This window comes from Mustela erminea, chromosome 1 (assembly GCF_009829155.1).
Source record: "Mustela erminea isolate mMusErm1 chromosome 1, mMusErm1.Pri, whole genome shotgun sequence".
Lineage (NCBI taxonomy): Eukaryota > Metazoa > Chordata > Mammalia > Carnivora > Mustelidae > Mustela > Mustela erminea.
Genome location: NC_045614.1, coordinates 126,385,389 through 126,400,979, shown reverse-complemented (window position 1 = coordinate 126,400,979; position 15,591 = coordinate 126,385,389). Strand labels below are relative to the sequence as shown.

The following is a 15,591-nucleotide window of genomic DNA, read 5'->3' as shown; positions in this document are numbered from 1 at the left end:
TATATACAAATATGTTTGTTTCTGTACATTATTTATAAGTGTACTTTTTTATTACAAAAAGAATTCAATCACATAAATCATTAAATGATATTTCCCTTTTACATTTTGAATTGGACATTTTTCATTTCAGCATGAATGAAATTACACCATTACCTTTTTTTTAAAAGAATTTTATTTTTTTAAAGTAATCTCTGCACCCAAAGTGGGGCTTGAACTCACAACCTCAAAATCAAGAGTCACATGCTCCACTGACTGAGCCAGACAGGCACCCCTACAGCATTACTTTTTTAAGTGCTATATAATATACCACATCATTGTAGATATTTCATGGTTTGTTTAATCCCTTATTGGTGGATGTTTGGACTACTTCCAGGGTATTTTTTTTTTTTTTTTTTTTTTTGCTACTATAAGCAATACATAATGAAGATCTTTATATGAAATTTCGTGCAATTGTATGGGACTTTGTGTAGCAAATGCATAGAATATGCACATCATAAATTTTGGTAGCTAGGGACAATTCACATTCAAAACAAGTTCAAACCAATTTATGGCACAGTTACATTGAATGAGAGCATCCCTTTGCTCTTACCCTCACTAACCTCAGATATTATGAGTCTTAACATTTTTTGAAGTCTAGTAAGGGAAATACTAGCTTGGTATTTTAAATTCTGTATTATTTAAGGACAAGTCTGTCTGTATTCATCCATTTTTTACCACAAGGCTAGTTTAAGTATTGTTAATTCTAAATAGTGTGGATATCTCACAGTCTTATCTTCAGCCTAAATATGAGACTATATAATTTAGCACAGTATATACAATATAGTTAGCATCAATAAGTTGATTCTTATCATGAACTAATGTTATTCTCTCTCCCTTTTTTTTTTTTTTCTTTCTTTAAATGAACTCTATGCCTAATATGGGGCTTGAGCTCACAACCCTGATATCAGGAGTCTTAGGCTCTACCAACTGAGCAAGCCAGGCACCCCAATGTTATTCTCATTTTAAACCTTTCCAGATAATTTCATGCCATTTATTTCCCATTTGGGATTTTTTTTTCAATTGGTGGTTTTCAAACTAGTACACATAGGAATCATAGATAATGCATTTTATTAAATTGATTTAGAGATAATCCATTAAAAATTGTTATAGTATTTGGGGTGCGTGGGTGGCTCAGTTAAGCATCCAACTCTTAATTTCATCTCAGGTCATGATCTTGGGGTTGTGAGATCAAGTCCCAGGTCGGGCATGGAGCCTGCTTAAGATTCTCTCTCCCTCTTCCCCTACCCCTATCTCTCTCACCATCTCTGAAATAAAATAAAATAAAATGAAACAAAATTTTATAGTACTCTTATACTTTGTATTGTCTTTACCTGGGAAGCTCTGTTCGCACATTGTTATACGGCTATCTCTTCCCTGTCATTCAGGTTACTCAAATGTCCTGTCCTCCAAGAAGCCTTTCACTCCTATTCACTTTGAATCTCATTTTATGGTAGAATGTAAGCTCCATGAGAACAGAGATCTTGTCTTTGCCATGGAGCTCCAGTGCCTAGAGCAGTACTCAATAATAGTATGCTCGAAAAACATTTATGAGTTGTAGAAGAGGCTAAAAGCAAGGCTGTCCTGTAGTTTTATGTACATTATTGAAGATTTAAGTGTTGGGAGTTGTGGTTTATTCTATTTTTTCTTAACATTATAGGATATTTTAATTAACAGATTCACATAGTAAATTAAATTAATTCTCTGGTGAAACAGTCTTATCCTTTTATAATGCATTTCAAAGTTCTTTGTCTCTAAATAGCTATTAAATGTCCTAATTTTCTGGGGAGAACTATAAAACTATAGCCTCATTCAAGTAAAAGGTTAAACTTTCTATTAAAGTCTGCTGATTCCCATGTTATCCTTGTTACCCTGGTTAATTTTGATACCAGTCTCTTCTTAATTTTAGGCATATAGAGCCAGTAGTAATTATTTTTAAGTTTCTTGCAATTATTTTTCAGTTGTAATTTTGTTACCTTTATTTTTAGCCAGGTAGGCATCAGGGGTGCTTATCTAGAGAAAAAATTCTCTTCAGAATCAGTGGGACACAGGACTGTGATTTCTCTGGTTTATGAGCAACACTGTCTAGAAGCTAATCTTTTAACTGTGGTATTTTTTCTGTTAGAGCAAATAATCACAAGCTTACTTTATTTCTTAAAGTAGATCTATGACAGCCGTTCTTTTTCCTTGTGTTCAAAACCAGTTTTACGGATTTGTTTTGATGTGTCTGTGGAAAAACTGGTTTGCTTAATCTAACTAAACATTTTAGAATGAATAGTAATTTTGTAACAATTATACCTCCCTTCTCATGTGAGGAGAGAGTATGGGACAGAGAATGATAAATGACTTTTTAGTTCATCAAACTTTAATTGTGACTGTTTTTCCTTAAGGATAAGCTTTTTTATATTCACAATCTAATATTTCTAATTCCATCAGTTTCTTACTCATTCAGAATCTGATTACCAGGTTTATATTTAACTGCTTCAATTCTGTCACTTCTCTTTTATTAGAAATTAACCTTTGGGTATTTTATTTCTTAGTTAAGTTTTTATTAAGAGTGGTGCTTGCTTTTTAACAAAAATATTGATTTGTTTGAAGGAAAAAGTATCTCTGAGGATCCTCAGATCCTCAGATCTTTCCTATAAACAAATTAATGATGTCTTTTTTGGTGAATATACAACTAGAAGGGTAACAGTTGTTTCCTTTCTTACAAATAGCCAAATATTGTATAGGCTGTTATTTAACCTGCCTTTTCACTTAACATCTTGTGGATTATCTTTCCATATCAATCTATGTAGAATTATATAATGTGGTTTATATAGTGTTTGTATAACATGGTTGTACCATAACTTAACCAATCCCCCTTTGATGGATATTAGGATTATTTTGTAGTGTATAAAAAATATTAGTGCAGAGACTATCTTTGTACATACTTTTTTGGGGGACACCTGCACTATATTACTTATAGGGTGAATTCCTTGAAATGGAAGTGTCCTTGAAAATAGGTGGTACCAAATTGACCTCCAAAAATATTCCACCTTTTGTTATACTTTTCACCAATAACACATGTAAATTATTATTTTATTATTGTTTATATTTAAAAGGCCACCTAGGCACACCTCAGTCAGTTAAGCATCTGCTTTTGGCTTGGGTTATGATCCCAGAGTCCAGGGGTGGAGCCCCATGTTGAGCTCCCAGCTCAGTGGGGAGTCTGCTTGTCCCTCTCCCTCTGCTGTTCCCCCTGCTTGTGCTCTCTTATGCCTGCTCTCTCTCTCTCTCTCCCAAATAAATAAAATCTTAAATAAATAAAAATGAAGGAGGTATAATTGACACAATATAGTGTACATATTAAAAGTATACATGCAATTTGATGAGTTTCGACACCCAGGAAACCATCATCATAAGCAAGATAGAGAGCCTATCCATTACCCCAAGTGTTTCAGTGTGCTTTGCAATTCCTCACCCCTACCCATGCCAAGTAACTAATGATTTGTTTTCTGTCACTGTAGATTTGTTTACATTTTCTAGAGTTTTGTAGTCATGGAATCACACAGTATGTACTCATTTTGGGGGGGCAGGCTAGTCTGGTTTCTTTCACTGAGAAAAATTATTGATATGTGTGTTGTGTGTATCAATAATTCATTTATTTTTATTGCTGAGTGAGTGGTATTCCATTATACGGATGTACCACAGTCTTTGAACCGTTCTTCTGTTGATGGCCATTGAGGCTGCACTTTGGGGCTATCACAAATAAAAACTCTATGGCAGTCACATATGAATCTTTGTATAGATACAGATTTTCTTTTCTCATGGGCAAATAACTAGAAGTGGAATGGCTGGGTCATCTGGTAGGTATATATCCTTTCTTATTTATTCTTTTTCTTTAAGATTTTATTTATTTATTTATTTGACAGAGAGAGAGAGAGAAAGATCACAAGTAGGCAGAACAGCAGGCAGAGGGAGAGGGAGAAGCAGGCTCCCTGCTGAGCAAGGAGCCCAATGCAGGGCTCCATCCCAGGATCCTGAGATCATGATCTAAGCCAAAGGCAGACACTTAACTGACTGAGCCACCCTGGTGCCCTGGTATATATCCTTCTTAAAAAATAAAATAGGAAAAAAGTATTTGAAAAGGAGATGAGGTGGGGTACTACAGCACAGGTGCATTCTTGGGCTGATGATTTTTAGAAAAGAATTTATATGGAAGTTGAGGATATGCAAATTGATAGCTTTTAAAAACCCTCTAATCCTGGTCATCCCTGGAAAGTCTTCTGTACTCCCAAGGATAGAGTACCCCATGCTGAAGACAACTGGCTGACTTAGAGAAGTCCTCAAGCCCTTCTTTCTGTTCTGGCCTCTGCCCCAACTCTGTGCTCCAGGCATTCTGTCCGGGAAACTCTGCCTGCTGCCATTTATACAGCAGGCCGTGTAGATGCCTGAAAGGCAAGGGGATCAGACTGGGGCCCACCTGGAAAAAATCCCTTGCAGTGGTAGGGTGGAGATGAGTTGAGAGGTGAGACAAGAGGGGCCATAAGATGCTGACTGGTCACCAGAGATCCGAAACTCCAACTTACGCTCTGGTCTGTGGGAAGGTCTCTTCGTTGGCATCCCCGCCTCCAGTTGCATTTTAAGGGGTAACTACTATCGTAGGAAAAGTTTATAATTCAGACTGTTTCTCACTTACATCCCTTCATCTCCAGGGAACCACTAATCGGGTTTTCTGTCACTATTCTATATATATAAATAACAAAATGCAGTGTTGTCATGTGTTTTTAAATTCATATAAATCATACTAGCACATATTTTGAAACTTCCCCCTTTTCTACTGGACATATGTCTTGAAGTCTGTTCGTGTGCCTAGAGAACTAGTATACTTTTTTTAAAAAAATTCTTTTTTTTTATTGTGGTCAAATATACCTAACATAAAATTTTAACTTTTGTTAAGTGTACAATTCAGGGACATTAAGCATATTCACAATTTTATGCAACCCTCTTCCCTTACCATATTCTAGAATCTTTTTATTGTCCCAAACAAACTATACCTATTAAGTAATATTTCCCCTAATTGAATTTAAATTAAAAACAACAACAACAACAACAACAACTCTGGGGCGCCTGGGTGGCTCAGTGGGTTAAAGCCTCTGCCTTCGGCTCAGGTCATGATCTCAGGGTCCTGGGATCAAGCCCCACATCGGGCTCTCTGCTCAGCAGGGAGCCTGCTTCCTCCCTTCTCCCTCTGCCTGCCTCTCTGCCTACTTGTGATCTCTGTCTGTCAAATAAATAAATAAAACCTTAAAAAAAAAAAAACAAAAAAACCCTCCACATTTTCCCCTCCTCCAGCTCCTCTCCCTCACATGCTTTTCTTAGACTTCCTGTCTCTATGAATTTGTCTTTCTGTCCCTATAAATTTCTCTGTGAAATAGATTTCTGGCTTCCTGCTCTCTAGGTCACCTTTGTTTTTGAAAGATAATTTTGCTGGGCAAATAATTTTTTAAATTTATTTTAATTTTTTTTTGCATTCTGTACACTGTCTTCTAGCTTGCTTTGTCTCTGATGCAAATCTGCAGTCAGTGACCTTTGTTCTTCTCTATGTAATATATCTCTTTGGCTGCTTTTAAGATTTTTCTCTCTATAATTGGAAAAATTTTGGCCATTATCTCTTCAAACAATTTTTTTTTCTGTCACCAGACCCCTCCTTTAGGGACTCCAATTACAGGTATGTTAGTTCTCCTGAGGTGTCATAAAGCTCACTAATGCTCTGTTCCTTTTTTTCTCCCCCAGTCTGTTTCTCTGCTTTTCATGTTCGTAGTTTCATTGCTGCCTAAGCTCACCAGTCTTTTCTTCTGCCATTAATCTCATCTACTATAGTTCAATTTGGGCCTTTATGTTCCATCTTTACTTGACATGCCCAATATCTACAGCTTCGTGAGCATATTGGATATAACTATAATAACTTTTAATATCCATTCCTACAAATTCTTTCATCTTTCAGGGTCTGTTCCAATTGATTGATGTTTCTCCTGGCGTGGCTCGTATTTTCCTGCTTCTTCATGTGCCTGGGTCTGTTTTACTGGATCCTGGATATTGTGACATTGGCAATGGATATATTTGTATTTTTATGAATATTTCTGAGTTTTGTTTAGGGATGCATTTAAGTTACTTGGAAACAGTTGATCCTTTGTTGCTTATTTCCATCTCCTGAATCTTTTTTTTCACTTGTTTTGTGTAGTTTTCTTGTGTTTCAGGTGGAGGGTTGAATCCAGTTCCTAGTACCTCATCATCTCCAGAAGTGGAAGTTGAGGATGGGCAGCTTGATAGGATAGCATATGCTTCTGTAACCACTGATTTCCACCTTCTAGAAAAGCAAGCCAGAAGCCAGAAGTCCACTGCTTTTGTGATTGGGCCAAATATTGAAAGGATGGCCATTTAAACACTCTAGCATTCTTGGAAACTTTTTGCAAATCTGTATTTTAAGCAATGCAGCCCTTCAGAGCAGGGAGTGCAGGAGTTTTCACAAGTAGTATGTAGTGTTCTGAACCCAGTTTCCAGAGGGGGATGGCAGTAGGAAGGTTCAGCGGGAACGGGGAGTTTGTAAATCTACAGCCAACTCAGGCATCCGGGAGAGGACTCCGGTGATACTACCTCAGGCAAATGTGAATGGTTGCCAAATTTGGTTGTGGGCTGCGTTGATTCTCTTAAGTGTGGGGCACTGAATTGAGTCATGTGCTAAAATACCTAATATAACTAGAGTTATATATATATGTTTCATTTTTTAAAAAAGATTTCATTTATTTATTTGACAGAGAGAGAGAGAGAGATCACAAGTAGGCAGAGAGGGAAGCAGGCTCCCTGCTCTGCAGAGAGCCCGATGCGAGGCTCGAGCCCAGGACCCTGAGATCATGACCTGAGCCGAAGGCAGAGGCTTAACCCACTGAGCCACCCAGGTGCCCCTCTGTATGTGTTTTAAGTTCTGCATCTTGTCAGGTTATCTCATAAATAACTGAGTCTTACATATTTATCAAACACCTGAGGTCCAGTGCCCTAATTTTCTTCTTTCTTTTCATAGGTGAAAGAAAATGTAGATATATTGAAAGAAAGACTTGATCTGCTGGTTATAATACACACATTTTATTACTTTGAAATTCATTGACCATAGCAGATCTCACTCTTGCTATATGTCTGTTTCAGGAGGTGAATTTGGACTTTAGTAATAGAGGGGGCTTTGAGAAATAGCTTTTTTTCCTATCTTTGTTTCATGATGACTCTTCATGGAATGTTTTACTTCTTAGTTACGTGTCCTGCTTTATCAGGCATGAAACAGTTGGCCCAAAAAGGTAATACTTGAACCACAGATAAAAACAAAATAGACTTGAGTATACGTAATATCAGTAATTAACTCCTCTTTTCACACTTGTGATTTTTCAAAAGTATCAGTCTCTAGGTAAATACTGAATACAGGTACTTCACCCAGTCTAGGTTTCAACCAACAGCAAGCAGGTACTAGTCTTGCAAAAAGATAGTGTCTAGCAGAAGGGAAAGATTGATTTTTTTAAATATGGTTGTAATGATACTTTTAACAATAGTTAATTCCATCCATGGCATTTAGTCAAAGCACAATAATAAAAGCCACATGTATAATGGACCAAGCATACCATGAGTCATTTTAAATATATGATCTTCAGTTTTCCCATTATCCTCACAATATAAGTAATAGGCCTCTGCAGAGAGAGAGATAGATATGTGTGCAGAGACATATATATGTTATATATATATGTTTTTAAGCAATGAGAATATAGGTGTTCCTATATATATACATATATATGTATATATATAGCCCATGCTCATTAGCATTCACTACCTATTTCCCCTAAGTTCTTTACCCACTGCAGCCCTCATGCCCTCATATATATGTGTGTGTGTGTGTGTGTATATATATATATACATATATATATATGTTCTCATTGTTTAAAAACAACCTGAGCTAAGTTTAAATGTATTTGCCAGCATGGATTCAGTTTCCTCACCTGGAAAATTGGAAATGAAGTGTTAATTAAATTTTAGACTCAATCTATTTCTAGAATTCTTTGAGTATTTCATTATTTAAAATTAATTTAGTCAATTGGCTTGTTTAACTGGAATGATTTACACACTCACTGATATGTGAAATTTTTATTACTTTTTATGTTGCTTTTTTATTTTTGGCCTATACTTAAATCTACTGTAGAAACAAGTTTTTTTTTTTTTAAGCTATATCAAAAATGGTATATAATTAAATTGACTTTCACTTTCATAAATGTGGCAAAATGGGAGAAATTTGGATAACTGAGAAAGTGAATCTGTGAATGAATTACTTTATTTCTTTGAGGCAAACTAAGACAGACTTTGCTTTTGGACTAGAATTTTCTTTGCTGTCAGACTCACATTTATAAAAACACTGCATTACGTAAACATTTTTTCTAAAACAGCTTCATTGAGATATAATTTATTACTTAAAGGAGTTTTTAGTATATTCACAGAGTTACACAACCGTCACCACAATCAATTTTAAAACATTTCATCACCCAAAAAATAAATCCCATGCTCATTAGCATTCACTACCTATTTCCCCCTAAGTTCTTTACCCAATGCAGCCCGTAGACCTAGGTAACTACTAATCAACTTCATGTTTTTCTTTCTTCCTTTCTTTCTTTTTTAAAGATTTTATTTATTTATTTGAGAAAGAGAGAGAGAGCATGAGAGGGTAGAGGTCAGAGGGAGAAGGAGACTCCCCACCGAGCGGGGAGCCTGATGTGGGATTTGATCCCAGGACTCCAGGATCATGACCTAAGCCAAAGGCAGTTACTTAACCAACTAAGCCACCTGAGGGGCCCCAACTTTATGTTTCTATAGATTTGCCTAATCTACAGTGTCCTATGAGTACTTAATTTCCATTTTTTGGCTGTTATGAGTACTACCACTATGAACATTTAGTTACAACTTTTTGTGTGGCCATATGTTTTCATTTCTCTGGATATATACCTAGGAGAAGAATTGCTGGGTCATATGGTAACTATGTTTAACCTTTTAAGGAACTACTAGACTGTTTGTTGAAGTGGCAGCACCATTTTACATTCCCATCAGCAGTATATATGGATTGATCCTCACCAGTACTTGTTATTATCAGTGTATTGAGTGTTGATCCAAAAATGGTGTATCTCTGTAACCTGGTTGAATCATTTTGACTCACTATTTTTTATCTAGCATCTTTAAGATATTAATAACACCAAGTTAAAGACTGAATGTATGAGAGAACCAATTTTTCTTTTATGTAAATTATACTCAGTCAGAAAATAAATCAGAAGAAAAGATTCCATCCATAGTAACAATATGATTTTTTTAAAATCTAGGGGTAAACTTTAAAGGAATGTGAAGAACCCATGTAAAGAAAACTGAAACAAAAGCAACAGGATTCCATAAGCAAAACCTTAAATGAATGGGGTTAGGAAGAAGTATCGTGTAAAATGAGAACTCCCTGCAGATAAATCTATAAAGACCATGACCGCCCCCCCAAATTCTAATAGGATTTTAAAAAAACTGACAATTTCATTTGGAAAAATAAACAGGAAAATTCTGAAAAAGGAAATGTAAAGAGGGAAGAATTACTCTAATTTTTATGTTGAAAAACACCATAATCACAGATAAAAGAGTAATAACAGCTGACAGAAAATACTTGTAACATTTCCAGAGAGTTGGTATCTCTAATATAAAATAATTAGGTAAAAAAAAAAAAAAGATGAAAAATCTACTTAAAGAAATGTAGATAGCTAATTCATAAATGACCAAAAAACTAAAAAATTACTAATAGTTAAAAAACCCAAAGATTTGAAAATAAGACATTTTCACTACCAGCTTAGAAGATAATTAAAATTTAATAATTACTTATAGAGAGTTAGGAAAGATACACTGTTATATATATGATAACCTTTTGGAGTTCCTGTCATTCTAAAATTTGTCATTCTAAATTCTAAATTCTAAATTTAAATTCTAAATTCTAAATAATTGCCAAAATTTTAAATGGGGGCACTTTATTTTATTTTTTAAAGATTTATTTTAGAGAAGGAAAGAGCACGAGCAGGGAGAGGGGCAAGGAGGGTACAGAAGGATAGGGAGAGAATCTTAAGTAGATTCCACGCTGAATGTGGAGTCCATCATATGGCTTGATCTTAAGACCCCGAGGTCACGATTTGAGCTGAAACTGAGAGTAGGACAGCCAACCAACTGAGCCACCCATGTGCCCCAAATGGGCACACTTTAATCAATCCTACTTGTAGGAAATCATCATGAAAAGTTATTCAAATACACAAATACTTAAAGAATATTTGCTGTCTTATTCACTAATAAAAAAGACTGACATACTGATACATGCTACAACATGGAGGAACCTTAAAAACGTGCTCAGGGAGGAAAGAGGGACACGAATGACCGCATATTGTATGATTCCATCTATATGAAATGTCCAGAAAAGCCAAATCTGTAGATGCTGAAAATAGTGGTTATTTAGTGGTTGCCTAGGTCTGGCAATAGGAGGAGAGGTTGGGGGAAGCGGAGAGTGACCACTATGGGCAAGGGGCTTTTTTGAGGAGGAAATAATAAAAGTATTCTAAAACGGATTCTGTTGATAGTTAACAACTCTGCGAACATACTGACAGCCATTGTACACTTCAGATGGGTAAATTGAATGCTTTGTGAATTATATCTCAATAAAACCTTTATTAAAAATTAGGTTATCCTAGGCTTTTCAAAAAGTGTGAAATATTACGTCCTTAGATAGGGCTGTTCAGAAGAGGTGGCATTTGTCCCGGGTCTTGTAAAGATTCACAGAATTTCAAGATTCAGCTTGAAAGATGGCTGTAAGGTGTTGGTTCCATAACAACTCACCTCAGAGTATAGTAGCGTTAAAAAAAAGCCTGCCACTTTATTTTATAATCTCTCACACTTCTGTGAGTTGACTCGCTCTGCTGGTCTCACGAGACGTCTCTCCTGCAGTGGCAATCAGAGGGCAGCTGGGTCTGGAGTCATGTGGAGGCTCACTGGGATGCTGGCATAGTTGGTTCTCTCTCCCTTTTTGGGTAGTCTCATCACAAGGAGGCAGTATCTCATTGATTTTCACTTTCTTAATGATTAATGATGTTAAACGTCTTTTCATGTGCTCATTGGCTATTTATACATCTTCTTTGGAGAAATGTTCGTTGTTTTTTTTTCCCTTGCCTGTGGTTTTGGTGTCAAATCCAAGAAATCATTGCCAAATCCAGCGTCGTGAAGATTGCTCCTTATGTTTTCTTCCAAGGGTTTTTATAGATTTAGCTCTTGCATTTAAGTCTTTGTTCCATTTTGAGTTAATTTTTATTTATGGTATGAGATAAAAGTTCAACTTTATTCTTTTGCATATGGTTATGTTTGGATATTTTATATAAAATGAATTTTTGTTAGTCTTTATAGGTTTATAATGGTATTATGATCATATTAAGGAATTTTAATTTTAAGCTAAAGAGATTTATGCAGAATGATACTGTAGAAGTGAGTGGGTATGTAAGGGGAAGCCAGATTTGGTAATATGTGTGAAAATTTCCAAAATGAGGGGCGCTTAAGTGGCTCAGTTGTTTAAGTGTCTGACTCCTGATATCAGCTCAGATCTTGATCTCAAGGGTATGAGTACAAGTCCTGCATTGGCCTCCAGGCTGGGAGTGGAGCGTACTTTAAAAAAGAAAGAAAGAGAGAGAGAGGAAGAAAGAAAGAAAGAAACGAAAGGAAAGGAATTGAAAAGAAAAAGAAATTTTTCAAAATGAAAAGTTAAAATGGAGAATTAGTAAACTAGGAGAGTGGTGTTTAGAAACCTAGAGGCATGTTGGTGGAGGGATGGGGTAACTGGGTAATAGGCATTAACGAAAGCATGTGATATAATGAACACTGGGTGTTATATGCAGCTGATGAATTACTGAACTCTATATCTGAAACTAATGATACACTATATGTTAACTAATTGAATTTAAATAAAATAAGTTAAAAAAAAAAAAGAAACCTAGATGCCGAGTTTCTGTGAATAGTCAGTGGGCAACTTTGCTAGATGCTACTATAGAGAGGTCCATTAGAGTAAAGACAGAAAAGGGGATTTAGCAGCTCTCTTCATGACTGTGGATATAGCACTTTTAGTAGACCATATGGACTAACACTGGTTAGCAGAATTTTTGAGAGGATAGGAACATTGGAGAAAGCAAGGTGGAGTCGTTCTTGATATTAAGAAAAGCTATTTCTAATAAACCTAAAGGATTATAAACCTCTGATTAAAATGACAAAAGAAAAGTATGAAGTCAAAAGCCAAAGGCCCCATCGTTCTTCCCCTTCTTCTCACCCACCCCCTCCAGTTTCAGTCTTCAGTTTGCTCTTGAGACGTGTGGCTACTGAATGAAGAGAATGGAACCTGAGTGTGTGGGAGATTGCTGAGAGGGAGACTCAAACATGCCTTTGCCTGAGAAGAGCTAGTGGAAGGAAAGAAAAATTGAAAACGGAACTGAAGGGGACTAATGGGATAAGGCCCAGAGAAGATAAAAGGAAGAGATTCCTTAAGGGAGTCTCCAAGTTGGAGAAAGGTACAGAGGTACTCATTTCTTTGAGCCTGGAGGACAGGAGATGGCTTCGGTTTTCTCCTTGAGTAATAGACATAGTTCTCTGCGGAGAGTGATTGAGGTTTGGATAAGGTTGGTGGCATCTTGTGTGTGGTCACATTTGGTGTAACCACAGGAATGTGCAAAAGCACTGCCGTGAGGAGGACCCAGCTCAGGCTCCAGCTATGATCAAAGTGACTTTTTCATTGAGGAATGCCATCATCTGGGGAGACGTGCCATCTCACTGTTGGCCAGGGATGACTCAGTTCTTTGGCTGGTTGATTAGGGAGGTGTTTCTCCCTTAACCTTTCTCTCGGTAAGTTTCCTAAAACTATGCATTCACGTTTGAAAGAGCTCAAGCAGGGCTCTCCCAGGTCTGGAGTACTCTAGTAGTTGTGCTTCTTCTTTGTGAGCCTCTTGGGTAAGGAAAGACTCACAGGTGAAGGAAAATTTTGACAGAATGATGACATTATGGCAGTGAAACCACTTTCACTTCCTCCTTTAAAGAGGAAGGTACCAGAAAGCTTGTCCCTGGCCATTAGTCATCTTGTAGTAACAGTCCAAATGTGGTCAGGGTAGATTCCATTTGGTGTATTCTGAATATCTATGTTATTGAGAATTAAATGGTTTTTGTATGTATCAAATTGGGTATTGATGAGCCTCATGTAATATTTTGTAGAAATAAAAATGAAATTTTGTTACCCACTTTAGAAAACAGAATTGTCTAAATATCTAAAATTTGTCCTTGCCAAATACTTGTCTATCTGTGTGTGTGCGTGTGTGTGTGTGAGGAAATTGTTTTTCTCAAGATTTTATATAAAGGCAATTGGTTTTGCTCAAGATTTTATGTACTAAAAATTGCTTATTAAACATTACATTTTAGAGGGTTTAAAAGGTGAGCTTTGCTTTACTTTTTATATTTTTTAGGAGACCCGTGTACAGTATCATCTCAGTTGGAGTTAGAAGAAGCCTTTAGGCTTTATGAGCTAAACAAGGATTCTGAACTCCTGATTCATGGTAAAGAAGTAGTCATTTCTTACTCTTCTAGAGCTCCAATTTTTTTTTAAACCCTGTATTCTTGACATTTTAAAACATAATCCTGATGTCATTTTCTTAATCTCTACTCTCATTGCTATGTGACTGCTCATATTCAGTAGTTTCTCATATGCTAGAGAAAATAAAATCAATCATCTTAGACTCTTGGAAAATTTGTTATTTGGGTATGCCTTCGTGGATATTAAATTGATCTTCTCTCAAGTGTTTCACCTCAAAGTTTAAGAGAGAATTTAAAATTGAGTGCCTAGTAGGATTCTCCTGAGTCATTCCCTTGCAGTTTTGTAATGTATGCAAATAGTGATCTCCAAAGAGAAGGTACCTGAAATGTCCTTTCTTTTATTTGAGGGCTAATAGTGAAACTATTTGCATAGTCATAGAGATTACTGTGTTAAACATCTGCAGGCCCACAAGCTGGCTAGTGGTAGAGAAGAAGAAAAGAAACTCAGCCATCATGTAATGGTGCATTGTAGACCAGGGTATAGAATCTAGGTATTCCGCTTCCAAGTCTATGTTCTTTTCATTCTACTGTGCTACCCCTCAAATTTTTTATGTCCTGTAAAACCCACTTAATATATCACATTTCACTGCAATTCATCGGCAATATTTCATGTAATATTTTTAGGAGGCCAAATCTAGAGAACTCTTTAAAACTTGAGCAAATGTAAATTGCCCGTAAGTATAGTGAGTCAACACCTTGTTATTATTCCCTTGTACTTTTCTTTACAGTGTGTCTTTTAAAAATCAGTAGCTTGATATTGTCTACCTTCATAGTTTGAGATAGTGACTCCTAAGGGATCTGTAATCTAATTGGTTGAGGTCCTAGCAGAATGTCAGAAGTCATCCATTTTTGGAGTCATTTCTTTCTAGAATAAAACTGCAATGAATGTTGAAAGAAGTGATTGATCAGGAGTATTAAACAGTTTGTTTTAAGTTTTTGTTATTTTTATACCATAGCACAACTGAAGTTAGCTTATATTTCAACTTTTAAGATTATATAAGGACCCATACTTCTCATACTTTGTGTTTTTTTAAGCCATGTCCTTTTGTACACCACAGACTACAAATAGTTGACTAGTTCATAAATATACTGTCTTTATTTTCTATCTCTTTATGAAAATGGCCTGAATTAACATGTTTATAAATTTGTAGTTCCTAAGATAAAAAGTATATTTTTTGGATTTGGGTAATCTTAGTGCTGTAAATTTTTTCCTAAATTCAGTATACATTTTTTAAGAACTGTAATGGTTTGTGTTCATATTTATATACATTTTCTTTCTTTTTTTTTTTTTTTAAAGATTTTATTTATTTATTTGTCAGAGAGAGAGAGAGAGAGCACAGGCAGGCAGAATGACAGGCAGAGGCAGAGGGAGAAGCAGGGTCCCTGCTGAGAAAGGAGCCTGACCTGGGACTCAATCCAGGACACTGGGATCATGACCTAAGCCGAAGGCAGCCACTTAACCAGCTGAACCACCCAGGCGTTCCTGTATACATTTTTCTTTTTTTTTTTTTTTCCTGTATACATTTTTCTAATTCAGTTTTAGTTATTCATTTTAGCAAACTTGACAGTACGACAAAGATTTAAGGAAATAGTTCAAGGTTTTTCTAAGGGCAAAAAAATCAATTAGTAACATAATAGGGACTAGTGTGATAATTTGAGCTTCTAATGCATTTGATTTTGGCTCTTAACTTTTATGAAAACTTTTTTCATATAGACCTAATAAACCAATCCCTTGAAAAAATATTACTGACCGCATGCTAAATATCTTGTGTCAAGAGAGGGTCAGGTTGAAATTTGGGTCAATTTTTTTGATTTAGAATTTTTCTATGTAATTTGTATGTTTTCAATTTTCTATATTAATTT

The 15,591-nt window shown here is 35.9% G+C and overlaps 1 protein-coding gene across 1 annotated transcript in view; it reads left to right on the top strand.

The window, feature by feature from the left end:
- The window catches only part of PRKCI (protein kinase C iota), a 67,556-nt gene that overhangs the window by 17,959 nt on the left and 34,006 nt on the right, over positions 1-15,591 (top strand). The window contains exon 3 of the mRNA XM_032341422.1: positions 13,602-13,691. Coding sequence (XP_032197313.1) covers positions 13,602-13,691 — 90 coding nt within the window. The remainder of the gene's footprint in view (positions 1-13,601; positions 13,692-15,591) is intronic.